Source organism: Rousettus aegyptiacus, unplaced genomic scaffold (assembly GCF_014176215.1).
Source record: "Rousettus aegyptiacus isolate mRouAeg1 unplaced genomic scaffold, mRouAeg1.p scaffold_m13_p_12, whole genome shotgun sequence".
Lineage (NCBI taxonomy): Eukaryota > Metazoa > Chordata > Mammalia > Chiroptera > Pteropodidae > Rousettus > Rousettus aegyptiacus.
This window is the reverse complement of record NW_023416287.1, coordinates 64890933-64905736: the sequence shown is the minus strand read 5'-3', so window position 1 is coordinate 64905736 and position 14804 is coordinate 64890933. Positions and strand designations below refer to the sequence as shown.

The window sequence follows — 14804 nt, the reverse complement described above, 5'->3', positions numbered from 1 at the left end:
AAATAAGATTCTCATTCCTCCACGGGGTTTGTCTCTGTTTCTCTTTGTTGGAGTTGTTACTTTTTTAGTGACCTTTGTGAATAAGTTCTATAAAATCTGTTTTTGTCACATATAACCACTGAAGTCTCTTCTCAGTTATTTTAGTGGTCTCTTAATGATTGGACAATGATCCTTAAAAATCTGGAAACAATAAATCTCCCTGGCTTTGCTAAGAGGCTTTGTATGCTTGTTAAGGCACGTCCTCAATACGCGTCCAGGTAGTTGTTAACTCTGCCTTAGTTTTCGCTTTTTGCTTTTATAGAATCTCAAGATCAAACAGAGTTGAGGACTTAAAGAGCGCCTCTAGTATTATCAGAGCATATGAACAGCCCTGGGCTCTCACACATCTCTGTGCATTTGTAGCCTTCTAGTTTCCCAGGAATATGTTGGAAGTTTCAGAGCCACTATAGACACATCATTCTCTTCAAAAGCTTTTGTTTTTAAGTTCGTTGGTTAGTCTATTGTTTCTCCTAATTGTTACCCACAAAGATGGCAACAAAACTAATCAATTACCTGTTTTTGTTTTTGTTTTTTTTTAATAATCATAGTTTGGGAGAAAACCTTTGAGGGGAGATATTTTGTACTGGATGTGCTCTGTGTTAAGTCAAATATAGACATCCTTGCAAGTGGAGTCTTCCAAAAAAAGCAAGACAGGTCAAATAATGATAATTCTGATAGAATGAGACTGGAAAGGCATTCCAGTTCTGTTCTACAACTTCTGGTGGTATCCCGACCGCTGGTATTTTCAATAAATGTGGGATGTTTTTCTTCAGGGCTGCCATGGACCAAAAGAGAGAGGGATTAGGATAAGTTTAAACACTACAAAGTTCATACTTCTTAATAAAATTAGGCTTTATTTTAACAATCAAATTGCTACAAGCCTTCAGTTAATCTCCAGAGTTCTGAGAAAGCTAATTTTGATATTTTTTTAAGCCAGTTTTCTCATTATCTTTATGGAGGAGAGCTTGCAGATATTCATGTTCTGCTGTTTTCACTGATGCCTTTCACTAAGACTGTATCTTGGAATTTAAGGCTTTATTTCACCTTTTTAATAGTCTTACTATTCCTTCAATCTTGTTTAAAATATGCTGTCAAACAGGCCATTGGATCTTCTTGGTTTACTGGGTAAGATGACATTCTTCTTTAGCCCAAGTTTATACAAATAAACTCATATTGATTATTTTAATAATTTGTATTGTGTTTGCTTTTAGACTTTTATTCATCCAAAATTTACTTTTGTTATAATGTGAGTTAGAGGTGAAGTTAAGAAACCACTTTCTTTTTTTCAAAAAGAAATTCTACATTATTTCAGTCCCATTAAAATAAATGATTCATCTCACCAAATTCCAATACCACTTTCAAAAATATTAATTCAAATCTATTTCAGGGCTCTAGTTTTTCCCTCTGATTTTTATTACAATGCCAAAAATAAACGCTGTTTTATTATAATGGTATTACAAGATGTTTTAATATCTGGTAGCAAATTTCCAACATTATTCTTATTTTCCATCTACCTCTTAGGTACTGCCATTTATCTTTTCTTCTATACTAACTTTATTTCATTCAATTTGAAAGAGAATACTTTATTATTATACTTTATATTAATTTTGGGATAACTGACATACCTTTGCATGACATATTATTCTTTTATGTTGGTCTTGATTTAAACTTTTAAATAAGAGTTTGTGTTTGCTTTATATAAGTTCTTTACTATTGAATTTATTTTCAAATATTTTATATTTTATGACAAATTTTTAAGTATTGTCACTATTTTCAGCATATTAAGAGCTGTTATTTCCCACATGCTTATATAGAACTATTTTACCAAAATCATTTATTGTAGTTTTAGATAGAATCTTTTGTTTTCCTAAATATTAGATGATACAATCTAAATTTGAAGATTATTACCTTTTCATATTTGATATTATAATAGTAACATCTGGTTTTATTATCTAATTGCATTTAGCTAGCTTTCACAAAATATGATTAATAATAGTGTTTAGAAAAGATTATGTTCTCATTCTTGAGTTCAGTGGGCATACCTTTAGCAGTTTATGATTTATTTTGATAATTTCTGTTGGTTCTTTATATTATATTGGTAGTTTTTCCTTGTACTAGTTTAAAAATTATGGAAACTAGGCAGTGAATATATAAAATTGCTATTTTGTGAAGTGTTGGCCATATTCATGCTATTTCCTCATTTAATTTGTTGATGTGATAAATTAGGATTTAAATTTTCTAATTTTTATCATTTACAACGTAATGCATTTTATTTCATTTTGATCAGTTATTTACTAGAGTACTCTTAGACTTAATATGCTATATTTTATTTGGAATCAAAACAATTTTCATGGGTGAAAAATGCCTATCAGGTGTTATTTTATACTATTTTAATCAATATTTATTAACTTACAGTAGCTGCGTAAAATGAAATGTAATCTATTTCTTACTTTACAAAATAATGTAGTTCTCCACAATCCATTTAAATTCTGTATATTTTTTCTTAGCTAGCTGACTTGAAAAAAGTTTATGATCAACTAGCCTACAAGCAAAAAAGTTATGAAAATGAATATTTGGAAGCATTTAATGATTTTTATGCTAAAGTAAGTTGACTTTCCCCTGCTTCCCACTAGAGTTCCATTCTCTATTCCCAAATATTAACTCATGCAACTAAAGTAATTTTTATTATTTTATATATATATTTTATTTTTGAAATGCATAAACATGTATAAATGATTATTTTATTCTTTTCCTAAAGAAAAAAATATGGGATACTGAGCTTTCTAATATTGGAAAAGATTTTTCAGCCATTTCAGAAGCATATACTCAGTTGATGGAAGAAAATAAAAGAATTGCGATGGATATTGAAACCATATCAAATTTAATCAATGACAGGTAATTCTGCAAAAATAATTTTTATTCTTATGTAGCATACTTTATATGTTAAATATATTAAACCTCTTCATTTTGTGTTCCTCGAGTGATATGGTGGTGTTTGTGTTTATTGTTAGCTTTGAATTTGTTTATTTCATTTTCAGATATTGCTGTTAAATCATTCTGAATCTCTTTAGAAAAATTAAAATTATGAAAAACTTATAAGGAGTTTTAAACTCACTTGTATCACTATTCTCAATATTGTTTCAAACTCCATTGCTTTGATTACTAAAGAGGCAGAATATTTATATATCCTCTATTGAATTCCACTTTTTCGAAAAAAATTTTGTGCGCTTCTAAGGAAGGAATAAAGAACTTAGGAAGAAAGGAAAAATAGCTTTCCAAAAGTCCCACAGCTAGCACAACTGGCAATAGTAGACCTAACATTACAATTGCAATTCTCTTAAAGCACAGGTAAAATTGTGGTAAATTCACAGAGCTGCATTTTTGGCTGTATGGCTGGAGCTTTGCACAAATGCTTAACCTGATTTGTGTGCCTGTGTGTATGTGTTTTTATGTGGCATGCTGGCAGGCAGAGACAAACATTGAAGGTAGGGAACTAAGTGTCAGATAATGTTTCATTTTAAAGGATTTGGACTTTGCTGAAGACTATGGAAATCCACTAAAGCTGTATGGTCAAATTTCTCTCTTTTTAAAATTTATTCATATATCTTAGATTCCTTTTTTAAAAAATTTTAGATTTCTCATGTTTTTAATGTGCCATTATTTATTTAATATATGCAAATATTTAATATATATATGCATATACTTTTAAATTTTATTCATTTTTAACTTCTTTTTATCTTTTATTTTTTTAATTATAGTTGACATTCAATATTTTATATTAGTTTCAGGTGTGCAACATAGCTGTTGAATATTTATATAATCTACAAAGAGATCCCCCTGATTAGTTCAGTACCTACCCAGTGCTATACAAAGCCGTTAAAATGTCATTGAGTATATTCTCTATGCTGTACTTTACATCCCCGTGACTATTTTGTGACAACCAATTTGTATTTCTTAATCCCTTCACCTTTTTCACTCAGTCCCCTCAACTCCCCTTTTACCTAACAACTATCGGTTTGTTTTCTGTTATCTATGAGTCTGTTTCTGTTTGGTTTGTTTATTTATTTTGTTCTTCAGATTTCACATATAAGTGAGATCACATGGTATTTGTCTTTCTCAGTCTGACTTATTTCACTTAGCGTAATTAATACCTTCTAGGTCTATTCATATTGTCACAAATGGTAGGTAGGATTTCACTATTCTTTATGGCTGAGCAATATATTCCATTGTATATATGTGCTACTTCTTTATCTAGTCATCTGTTGATGGACACTTAGGTTGTTTCCATATCTTGGCTTTTGTAAATAGTGCTGCTGTGAATGAACAAAGGGGCGCATATATCTTTTCAAATTGGTGTTTTAGAATTTTTCAGATAAATACCCAGAAGTGGAATTGCTGTGCCATAAGGTAATTCTACTTTTAATATTTTGAGGAACCACCATACTATTTTCTATAGGAGCTGCACCAGTTTGTAACAGTGCACAAGGGTTCCCTTTTCTCCACATCCTCGCTAACACTTGTCTGTTGATTTATTGATGATAGACATTCTGACAGGTATGAGGTGATATCTTATTGTGGTTTTAATTTGCATTTTTTGATGATTAGTGATGTTGAGAATTTTTTAGGTCATTTGGCCATCCATATATCCTCTTTAGAGAAATGTTTATTCAGATCCTCTGCCCATTTTTTAATTGGATTTTTTTTTTTTGGTGTTGAGTTGAATGAGGTCTTTATAAATTTTAGATATTAATTGCTTATCAGATGTATCATAGGCAAATATCTGCTCCCATTCAGTAGGTTGTCTTTTCATTTTGCTAATGGTTTCCTTTGCTGTGTAAAACCTTTATAGTTTGATATATTCCCATTTGTTTATTTTTTTCTTTTCCATTGCTTGAGGAAATATATCAGAAAAAACTATTACTAAGAGCAATGTCAGACAATTTACTGCCTATATTTTCTTCTAGGAGTTTTATGGTTTTGGGTCTTAGATTTAAGTCTTTAATCCATTTTGAGTTTATTCTTAGATTTCTCTTTTGAAGACATCACTTTTGTGGTAACTGGATGAATTAAAGTTTGAATTCTTGATTTGAGAGTGGTGCCAGATATTAAATAAGAAATGTGTGGAGGGGGAAAAAAGGTTGAAAGAAAAATGTTGATATGTTTTATTTGGAATTTTGTATGGCATGACTTCAGTGTAAGTGTGTAGAAATCACTTTGATTTATGGGTCTGAAATTGAGGAAAGATGTATATGGAGATAGAATTTAGATGCCAAATAAAGAAGTACTTCAAATAGGCAAGCAATTGTTTTCATGTTTATCACTTTGCTTCTTAGAAATTAGAATTTTTATGAAATGGCAATTTTATGGGATAAATTATAACACTAAGCTATATGTCTGTATGATATAAAGTTTCCCCAACATAAGGGATGAAATAAGAAATATAATTAACGGCCTTTGTAGACTTATCCACTAAAAAAAGAGCTTTTTTGGTTACGAAAGTCATAAATATCTACTTAGAAAATATAGGGGGAAAAATCTCATTCATTAGAGAATGAAATCTAAATTCAACAAAAATCATAAATATGAAATAGGAAACTTATGAAGTAAACACCAAATGTGATTGAAATTTATTAAAATTAAAATTTTATTTAAAGAATATGTTCCCAGTTTGTTGAAGTATATTTGAAAAGTAAAAATTTATATATATTTAAGGTATAAAAAATAATGGGTTTTATTAAAACTTTGTTTTTTCAATTGAAGGACATGTACACAGATTTCCCATGAACTCTCTACCCACACACATGCATAGTCTCCTTGTCATTAATATCCCTCACCAGAGTGGCACATTTATTACAATTGATGAACCTACACTGACCCATCATAATCACCCAAAGTCCATAGTTTACATTAGTAAACTCTGTACATTCTATTGGTGTCGTACGTTCTGTGGGTTTGGACAAATGTGTGATGATATGTATTCATGATAATGCTGTCATGGAGCATTTTCACTGCCATAAAAATCCTCTGTGCTGTGTCTATTCATTCCCCCATTCTCTTTCCAAACTCTGGCAACCACTAACATTTTTAATGTCACCATAGTCATGTAGTTGGAATCATTTAGTATGTAGCCTTTTCTGATTGGCTTCTCTCATTTACTAGTATGCATTCAAGGTTCTTTCATGTCTTTTCATGGTTTGGTAGCTCATTTCTTTGTAGTGCTGAATAATATTCCATATCTTGATATACCATAGTTTATTTACTCATTCTCCCATTGAAGGGCATCTCAGTGGCTTCTGAGTTTGAGCTATTATAAATAAAGCCTCTGTAAACAACCGGATATAGGTTTTTATGTGGACAAAAGTCTTCAACTCATTTGAGTAAATACCAAGGAACATGATTGCTGGGTCATACAAGAATAATATGTTTAGTTTTGTAAGAAACCACCAAACTATATTCCAAAGTGGCTGTACCATTTTGCATTCCTACCAACAAGAATGAGAGTATCTGTTGATCTACATCTTTGACAATAATTTGATATTGTCTGTGTTCAGGATTTTGCCTATTGTAGTAGGTATGTCATGATATTTTGTTGTAATTTGCATTTCCCTAATGATATGTGATGTGGAGCATCTTTTTATATGCTTATTTACCTTTGTATATATTCTTTGGTAAGGTGTTGGTTTAGGTCTTTGATCATTTTTTAATCAGGTTGTTTTCTTACTGTTGCATTTTCAGAGTTCTTTATATAATTTGGATAACATCCCTTTATCAGATGTGTCTTTTGCAAATATTTTCTTCCAGTTAGTGGCTTGTCTTCTTCTCTTGACATCAGCTTTCACAGAGCAAAAGGTTTTTATTTTAATGAAGCTCCCTTATCAATCATTTCTTTCATGGATTGTACCTTTGCTTTTGTGTCTAAATAAATAGTCATCATCATATCCAAGGTCATCTACGTTTTTGCCTATGTTATCTTCTAGGAACTTTATAATTTTGTGTTTAATTTCACATTTTATATTTGTGTCTATGATCTGTTTTGAGTTATTTTTATAAAAGATGTAAAGTTTGTGTCTAGCGTACCTTTTTCCTTTTTCTTTCTTTCTTTCTTTCTTTCTTTCTTTCTTTCTTTCTTTCTTTCTTTCTTTCTTTCTTTCTTTCTTTCTTTCTTTTTTTTTTGCATGTGGATGTCCAGTTGTTTCCAGCACCATTTGTTGAAAAGATAATCGCTGCTCCACTCTGCTGCTTTTGCCTCTTAGGCAAATATCATTTGGCTGTTTTTCTTTGCATTTCTTTCTGGGCTTTCTATTCTGCCTCATTGATCTATTTATCTATTCTTTTACTAATATTCCACTGTCTTGATTTCTGTAGCTTTGTAGCAAGTCTTGAAGAAATATTTGTTTAAAATGAGTAAATATAGGGGCATATCAAACTTTTGAATGTGATTGAATAATGAGAAAAAGTCAAATTCTAACTAAATTATAATTTTTATTGTGATTATAATTAAACACCTAATGTAATATTATTTTATAAGTTAATAAAATGATTATCCTGTAAAGCTCACCAAAATAATTTTAAAATGATGATTCATGGTGATAAACTGCTCTATGATATATTTAAACATGAAAAAGCTTATATAATTATTAAATTCTGTAGTACTGGCCAAAGTATAGATAGCTAAATAACTGAAACGTGATTAGATACTAATAGCAATAGTCAGAAATAAAAAATTAAACAATATCTCTTACAATACAATTTTAAAACATGAAATCCAGTGACTTAATCTAGAAAGTAAATGTATGATAACTCTACACAGTATACTACAAAATATTATTGAGACAAATTAAAGAAGATACAAATCAATGGAGGGCACATATCTTAGTCATAGATGGGAACACCCAATATTGTGAAGATATTTATGCAATCTCAAACAAATTTTTAGCATATTTTGTGTTCATATGCATGTGTGTGTATGTGAAAAGATGTTTCTAAATGTATATGGAAAATCAAAGAAGCAAAAATATTCAGACAAGATTAAAGAAGAAATAATCTTGAAAACTTACCATTTTTCAAAAATTATAATAAAGCTCAGTATGTAAAATGATGTAATGTTGTTATAAGGATAGATAAAATCGACCAATGGAACTGAATATAGGGTCCAGATTTAAATTCATACAAATATATTTATTTGATTTATGACAAATAAGCCACTATGGTACAGTGAAGAATTAGTGTTCTTTTAACAGCTATGTAAAAATAATAAATACCTCTACTATCACTACATACAAATATAAATTTGTGGAGTATAGTTGTAAATGTGAAAGTCAAAACAATAAAAAGCCTAACAAAAAAACATAGGAAAATATCTTACTAGATATGGGCAAGGCAAAACTTTCTTAAACAGGGAAATAAACACTATTGTAATTTTTTTTTTTTAACAAATGATGAATAAAGACATTAAGTCACTGAAAAGGCAAAACTCAGACTGATAAAAATATATGTAAGACCTATATCTGAAGAGAGAAATCAACACACCATTAAATTAACATTGAATACAATAATAAATATAAATAGGATAATGAGCATAAAATGAATATAACTACATAAAATAATAACATAAAATGATTTAAAAGAAATTAAAAGCAAATAATTCAACAAAAGGGGCAAAAGATTTGAACAGCCAGTGTACAAAGGAGTATTCCAAATTAATAATAATCATGAAAAGGTACTTGATTTTCTCAGGGATTGTAAAGTAAAACAACAATGAAAACCACTACACATCCATCAGAATGCCTAACATGCAAAAACTATTGACATCTTAAGTGTTGCCTAGGAAAGTAGAGCAACTGGAACTCCCACATACTGCTAGTGGAAGTGCAATTTTGTAGAAAATATTTTTGCACTACATACTAATAATGAGTTAAGTACATTCCACTCCTAGGTATATATCCAATAGTAAATCATACACACATTCATCAAAATCACTTAGAAGAATGTTCACAGTAGCATCATTTTAATAGCCACAAACTGGAAAAGGCTTAAATGAACACGAAGTTTAGAAGGGATAAATAAAGTGTAATATGTTCATACCAAAAAAAAAAAAAAAAAAAAAGGCAATGAGAATGAACAGATTTCAGCTACATAGAACGACTTGTTTGAATTGCAATTTTACTATTCACCAAAAGACACAATAACAGTTGATCCTGTTTAAAGATAAACGAAACTGCATAATGCTGTTAGAAATCAACAGTGCATCTCCTGTTGGTGGTAGTGACTGGGAGAGCATACACTAGGGGTTTCTGTTGGAGTGTTTAATTTTCTTTTCTATCTGAATGAGGATTTACTTGTATACGCAGTGAAAATGTAATAAGCTGTATTATTTCATTTGTATACTATTCTGTGTAAAGGTTCTACTTCAATAAAATAGTACATTTAAGGACACATTAAATTACATAAATTGTTCATTTAATTCAATGAAAAATGCATTTAATAATTTATTAAACTTTTATCAACTTCACATTACATGCAGACGTTAAGGTAGGTGCTAAAGTTGCAATATAAATATGAAAGTCTCTGCCTTCAATGAGTCCCCAAGGAAACAAATAATGATTATAGCAGCTATGCTTTCTTTGCAACCTGATAAGTATGGTAAGAAAGCTAGGAAAGGCTTTATCTAGCAGGAGATTTTGAAGATGCAACTCATTTTAGTTATTAGAAACTATGATTACCTGTGATTTTTTTTTCCATTCATTTCTCTCATTTTCTATAATTTCTCTACCTTCAGTGAAGATCTCAAATTTATTTGTTTTTTATCTTAGAAATAGTATAGCATCAGTGATGTTTTATATAAAAGAAAAACTAAAATGTACACTTTTTGCGCAGCTGCATGCCCACGACCTTATAAGTGCTTGCAAGTAGAATCTGTGCATATTTTTGGATCTTCAAAGACTAATTTCATAACTGACACATTGCTGATGTGCATTAAATATTTGTTGAATAATATTTTAGTAGAAAATATTAATTTTTAGCATACTATCTAAAATGTATTATATGAAATGATGAAATAACATTATGGTTAACTCTTTTATCATTTAGTGGCTAATGCCAGAAATAACTTCACATATGTATATTTTTACTTGATGCAAGCAGCCATTTTATAATTTTATAATTATAACTAATAGACTGATATTGTATCTTTATGCTTAAGACTAACTTCATAATCAAGATTTACATTTAAAGAAAACTTAGACCAAAAAATATATATATTTGTACATGTGTGTGTTGTGTGTGTACATGTGTGTGAACTTGTGTGTCCTGAACACTAGCTTTGTGTGAAATACTGTTTAGATGTTAGGAATATTGTTTAAGTTTATATGCTCCTAAAGAGACAAACATGAAGTAATAAATAAAAATTTAGAAGTTCAGTTACTATTACCCTTGTGAGGAAATTAAAATTAGATAATGTGTAGAGAGTGACAGGACCAGGGAAGGACAAGGAGCTCAGCTTTAGCAAGGACACGCTCTCTAAGTAGATCACATTTGAATGGAGACCTGAATAAAGATGTATCAGTTTTGAGCCTGTCTGGGGAAGAACATGCAAGCCAAAGGAACAGAACATTCAAAAGCCCTGTGATGGATAAAAAAAAGTCCTATGTATTTGGGAAAGAGAAAGGAGGCCAGTGTTTCGGGAAAATTGTGTATGATTAGGGTACTTCAGGGAGACAAATGTTGGCAAGGCAGATAAAGCTCGGATACTGCACACCTGTAAGTAGGCTATGATAAAGGCATATGGATTAAAGCTTTTTATCTATTTAAAGCATTTTACATTTTAGAAAGATCTGTTGGGCAGCTTAATGAAAGATGGACTTCTGTGCACTTAAGGACAGCTTTTTTGGTGATTCAGAAAAATTATAATCGTGACATATATTAAGGTATTTGCAGTAGAAATGGTAATAGTTGATTTTTAGATATATTTTTGAGGGAGTGCCAATAAGATTTTTTGATAGATGGGATGTAAATGTGAGGGAACGAAAAATGGTCAGGTTACTTGCTGGGATAACAGGGGTTTGAAGAAGTTGTGAGAGGGACTTTGGAGAAGAGGATATGTCTCTTTGGGCCATTTTCATGTCAGATTTTTATTAGCTCCTCAAGCGGAAATGAGAAGTGAAAATTAGATACATAGGTCTATTACACAGAGCTGAGGATGCTGGTCACAAATTTGGAGTTAAAAAATTAAACAATGAAATATCTAAAAGAATGTAGACAGAAAAGTAATGAGAATTTACATTTCTTGCAATGTCGATAATAGAGAATGTAAAAGGCCTTTTGCTATCAAACCCTTATAAATAGAGCATGAATAGGACATACATCCTTTAAACACAGTGTTGTGCTTATGGGAAAGTAAAGGAAATCCCCAGGGGCCAATGCAAAGAAAGTAACTGAACAACTGCAAGCCAAATTTCCAGCTGATACTCGGCCGCATCAAAAATATGGCTGAGGAGTGGCCTTGCTGAACCCATAAACTGGAGAATTAAGATTTAATGTCTTCAAACATAGGCCATGGGCCATGAATCTGTGCAATTGAGGGAGATTGATAAAGTAAAGGCATTTCAGTGGGCAGAGCAGAAAAATATACCGATAGGCAAAAGCAGAGACAAAGTGTGTTTGTCTAAGCCTGGGACCTGCATGAGGGAAAAACAAGAGGAGAACACTCCAGGTCTGGCTCTTTAGCACACTGGTTTGATGTTTTCATTAACCTGACCTATGTAACCTTTGAAGACCCTAACCAAGTAATGTAATTACCATTTTAAAAAAAGTGATCCTCCTTTGATAAATTTTCTCTAGAGGAGTAAATTAAGTCAGGCCACTCAAATTCTCTTAAAGTAAACCTTTGAAAGGTGAGCTCACAAAATTGTAAAACAATAGGAAAAATTTAAGATGAATGTTACCAGAAATAATTAGCAATATATTTAACCCCCTAATAATTTTCAAATAATAAAATTATTAAATTACATCTACCTAAGTAAGTTTAAAGTGATTGAAGGGACAAAATAAATGAATGGGCAGAGCAGAAACTATCAAAACAGTTTAGGCAGATTATAAAAAGAATTTTTAAAAATTAAAACTGGATTCATTTCAATTAAAGATTTTATCAATTAAATAGCAAGTAAAGCTGGGGGAAAAAAGAATCAGTGTACTTGAAAATACAAGGAGGAACACAGAATACAGCACAGAGAAAGAGGCAAAAAATGCAGAACCCTTAAGAACTCTGGAGCATAGAATGAGAAATAAAGGAAATATTGGGAAAGCAATAATCAGAAAGATAATGGCAGACAACAGTCAATAATTCTTTAAAGCATGAATCTTTTGAGTCTGGCATTAGAGTAAATCCTAAAATATATAAACTCACAAAGAATATTTTAATTTTAATTATGCTATAGCTTACTCATATTGGAAGGGGAAACTGAAAACATGACATGTTTTTGTCAAACATGTATTTTACAGTGACAATGTCTGCAAACAGCTTTTCTGCCTCTCTAAATCCAAGAGATAAATGGTACTTCCCATTCAAGGTCTACACCTCTGTCTATGCTTTTTGTCTTAACTCCTTTTACCCTGTTGTGGCTATAATTTTATTCTTCTCACTTCTATATTTGACATCTTCATTTCTCACTTTTTCTTCAGCCTATACTCATCATTAACCCTTTTCCAACCTAAAATGAAACTTTTGCCTTCATCCTATTTGTATCTTTGACAAACATACAGTATTTCTCTTCCATTCTCATTAAAAATTTTATACAATTAGCAATATTTCTAATTGTAACATTTGCTTGACTATTGATCACTTTCTGACATAAAGCAATCTGACTTCTGAAACTCCCCTGCTGTCAAAATTTATCTTTAAAAAAAAAAAAAAAAATACTACCTCCCTTCCTAAATCCACTGGATACTTTTTAGTCTTATTGCATGCTTTTTTTTTTCCTCCATGTGACCTAACCATTTGTGTCTATGCCCTTTCTGATTTTATACCTTTATGAGATTCAGACTGCCATTCTTTGGGTTCTACCTTTGACTCTCTGAAGCTATTCTCTCTAGAAATCCTAGAGCGGCTTATTTAATCTCTGCCTGTCCTCTAATATATTAGCTCAGGATTCTAACTACAGACCATTTACATCCTTGATGTATTCCCTATTCCAGGAATTTACCTACTCTCATTATTTTAACACATATCATATTTTTTTTCTTTACTTTTTAATCTCTATCCACATCCTTTATTTATCCTGGTAATATTTTGAATGTCTACTCTCTCCCCCAACATCAGATCTTGACATTATTACCTACCAAGATATTTGTTTCAGGCATCATCCTATATCCACCCGCTTACAGCCAACATCTTAACTAACTTCTAGTAAGTTTGTCTTTTAATATTTCTCCAATAGGTGCTTTCCTTTCTGTTTCCATGAGCTCTGAAATAAACCAGGCCCTAATTGTCTCTTAGTTGGAATATTAAAGCAGGCTTCCAAATGGTCTGTTACACTCCAAGTTTGAGCCATCAGATCCAACATATACAGCATCACTGGTGCAAATTATCTATAAAGGATGAAATGTTATTTACTTTCAGCAGCTTAAAAACAGTTTCAGAGACTCCCTATCAGCTATAGTATTAAGTCCAAGCTCCTAGACTGATAGATTAGACACTATAATCTGACACCTATACAACTTCGGACTCATCTCATACCACTCCCTTGATCTTTGTGTTCTAGCCTAGTAAAATGCTTGCATATCTGAATTCATATTGTTTTAAGCTTCAGTCTTTGTCTCTGGTATTCTTCTGACTGAAATTTCCCTCCTTTTGCTGCTACTCCTTTTCCTCCTCCTGTTCCTCTTCTCCTGGCTTGTATTTTTATACACGACTAATTATTACTCCTACAATAGCTCAGACATTAACTCTTCTCAGATGCTTCCTCTGTTGGTAATGTGTGTTTCTCTATCCATAAACCAAGGTGGTATTAAGAGCTTCTGCTTCATCCATTATTGTATTTATAATTAAACAGGAATCTGTTTTTCATGTCTTTTTTTCCTTCATGAGAACCTTCGTTTTGATTCATCTTTGTATCTCAGTCACCTAGTGCAGCACTTAACATGTAGTCAATGCTCAACAAGTATCCACTTAACTAATTGTCTCTGATTCCATAGACTTTTCTCCCAGCACCTACCACACTATGTACAGTCACTATTGGTTTGCGTTTTTGTGGTTTCCTCTCAGCTGAGCTCCTGTTTGCAGACATTGTGTCTCTGTGCATGTATTTGTGCGTCTGTGCTTTTCTCAATATGTGTTAAATAAATGACATAATGAACTAATGAGACCTGAATATAAAAGTTTGTTATCCTTATTTCTTTCTCTGCTTTAGTATCTTTGTGCTCTTATTCTCTCACAATGTGTTCTGATGTCGCATCTACCAGTGATAAATTTTTGTTCCAAAGTAATATTAATAGTTATTTACCTTTCTTATATGTGTCTCTTTTCTCTCATTGTCTTCCATCTCATTAAACCAGATAGCACCGTAATAACGATCCATGTTGTTACATACTTTTTAATTAACAAAACTGTTTATTAAATCATTTGTATCTGCTATTCAGTGTGTGTATGCACAATGTTTACACAAAAAGTCCCCACTTAACGTCATCAATAGGTTCTTGGAACTGTGGCGAAACAATGTATAATGCAGTCAGTTTTATCGTAGGCTAATTGATATAAACAGATTTAAGTC

General features: G+C 31.3%; 1 protein-coding gene across 1 annotated transcript in view; it reads left to right on the top strand.

Annotated features, from left to right (window-relative positions):
- The window catches only part of CCDC178 (coiled-coil domain containing 178), a 310727-nt gene that overhangs the window by 63099 nt on the left and 232824 nt on the right, over nucleotides 1-14804 (top strand). Inside the window, exons 12-13 of the mRNA XM_036229026.1 lie at nucleotides 2547-2642; nucleotides 2798-2934. Coding sequence (XP_036084919.1) covers nucleotides 2547-2642; nucleotides 2798-2934 — 233 coding nt within the window. The remainder of the gene's footprint in view (nucleotides 1-2546; nucleotides 2643-2797; nucleotides 2935-14804) is intronic.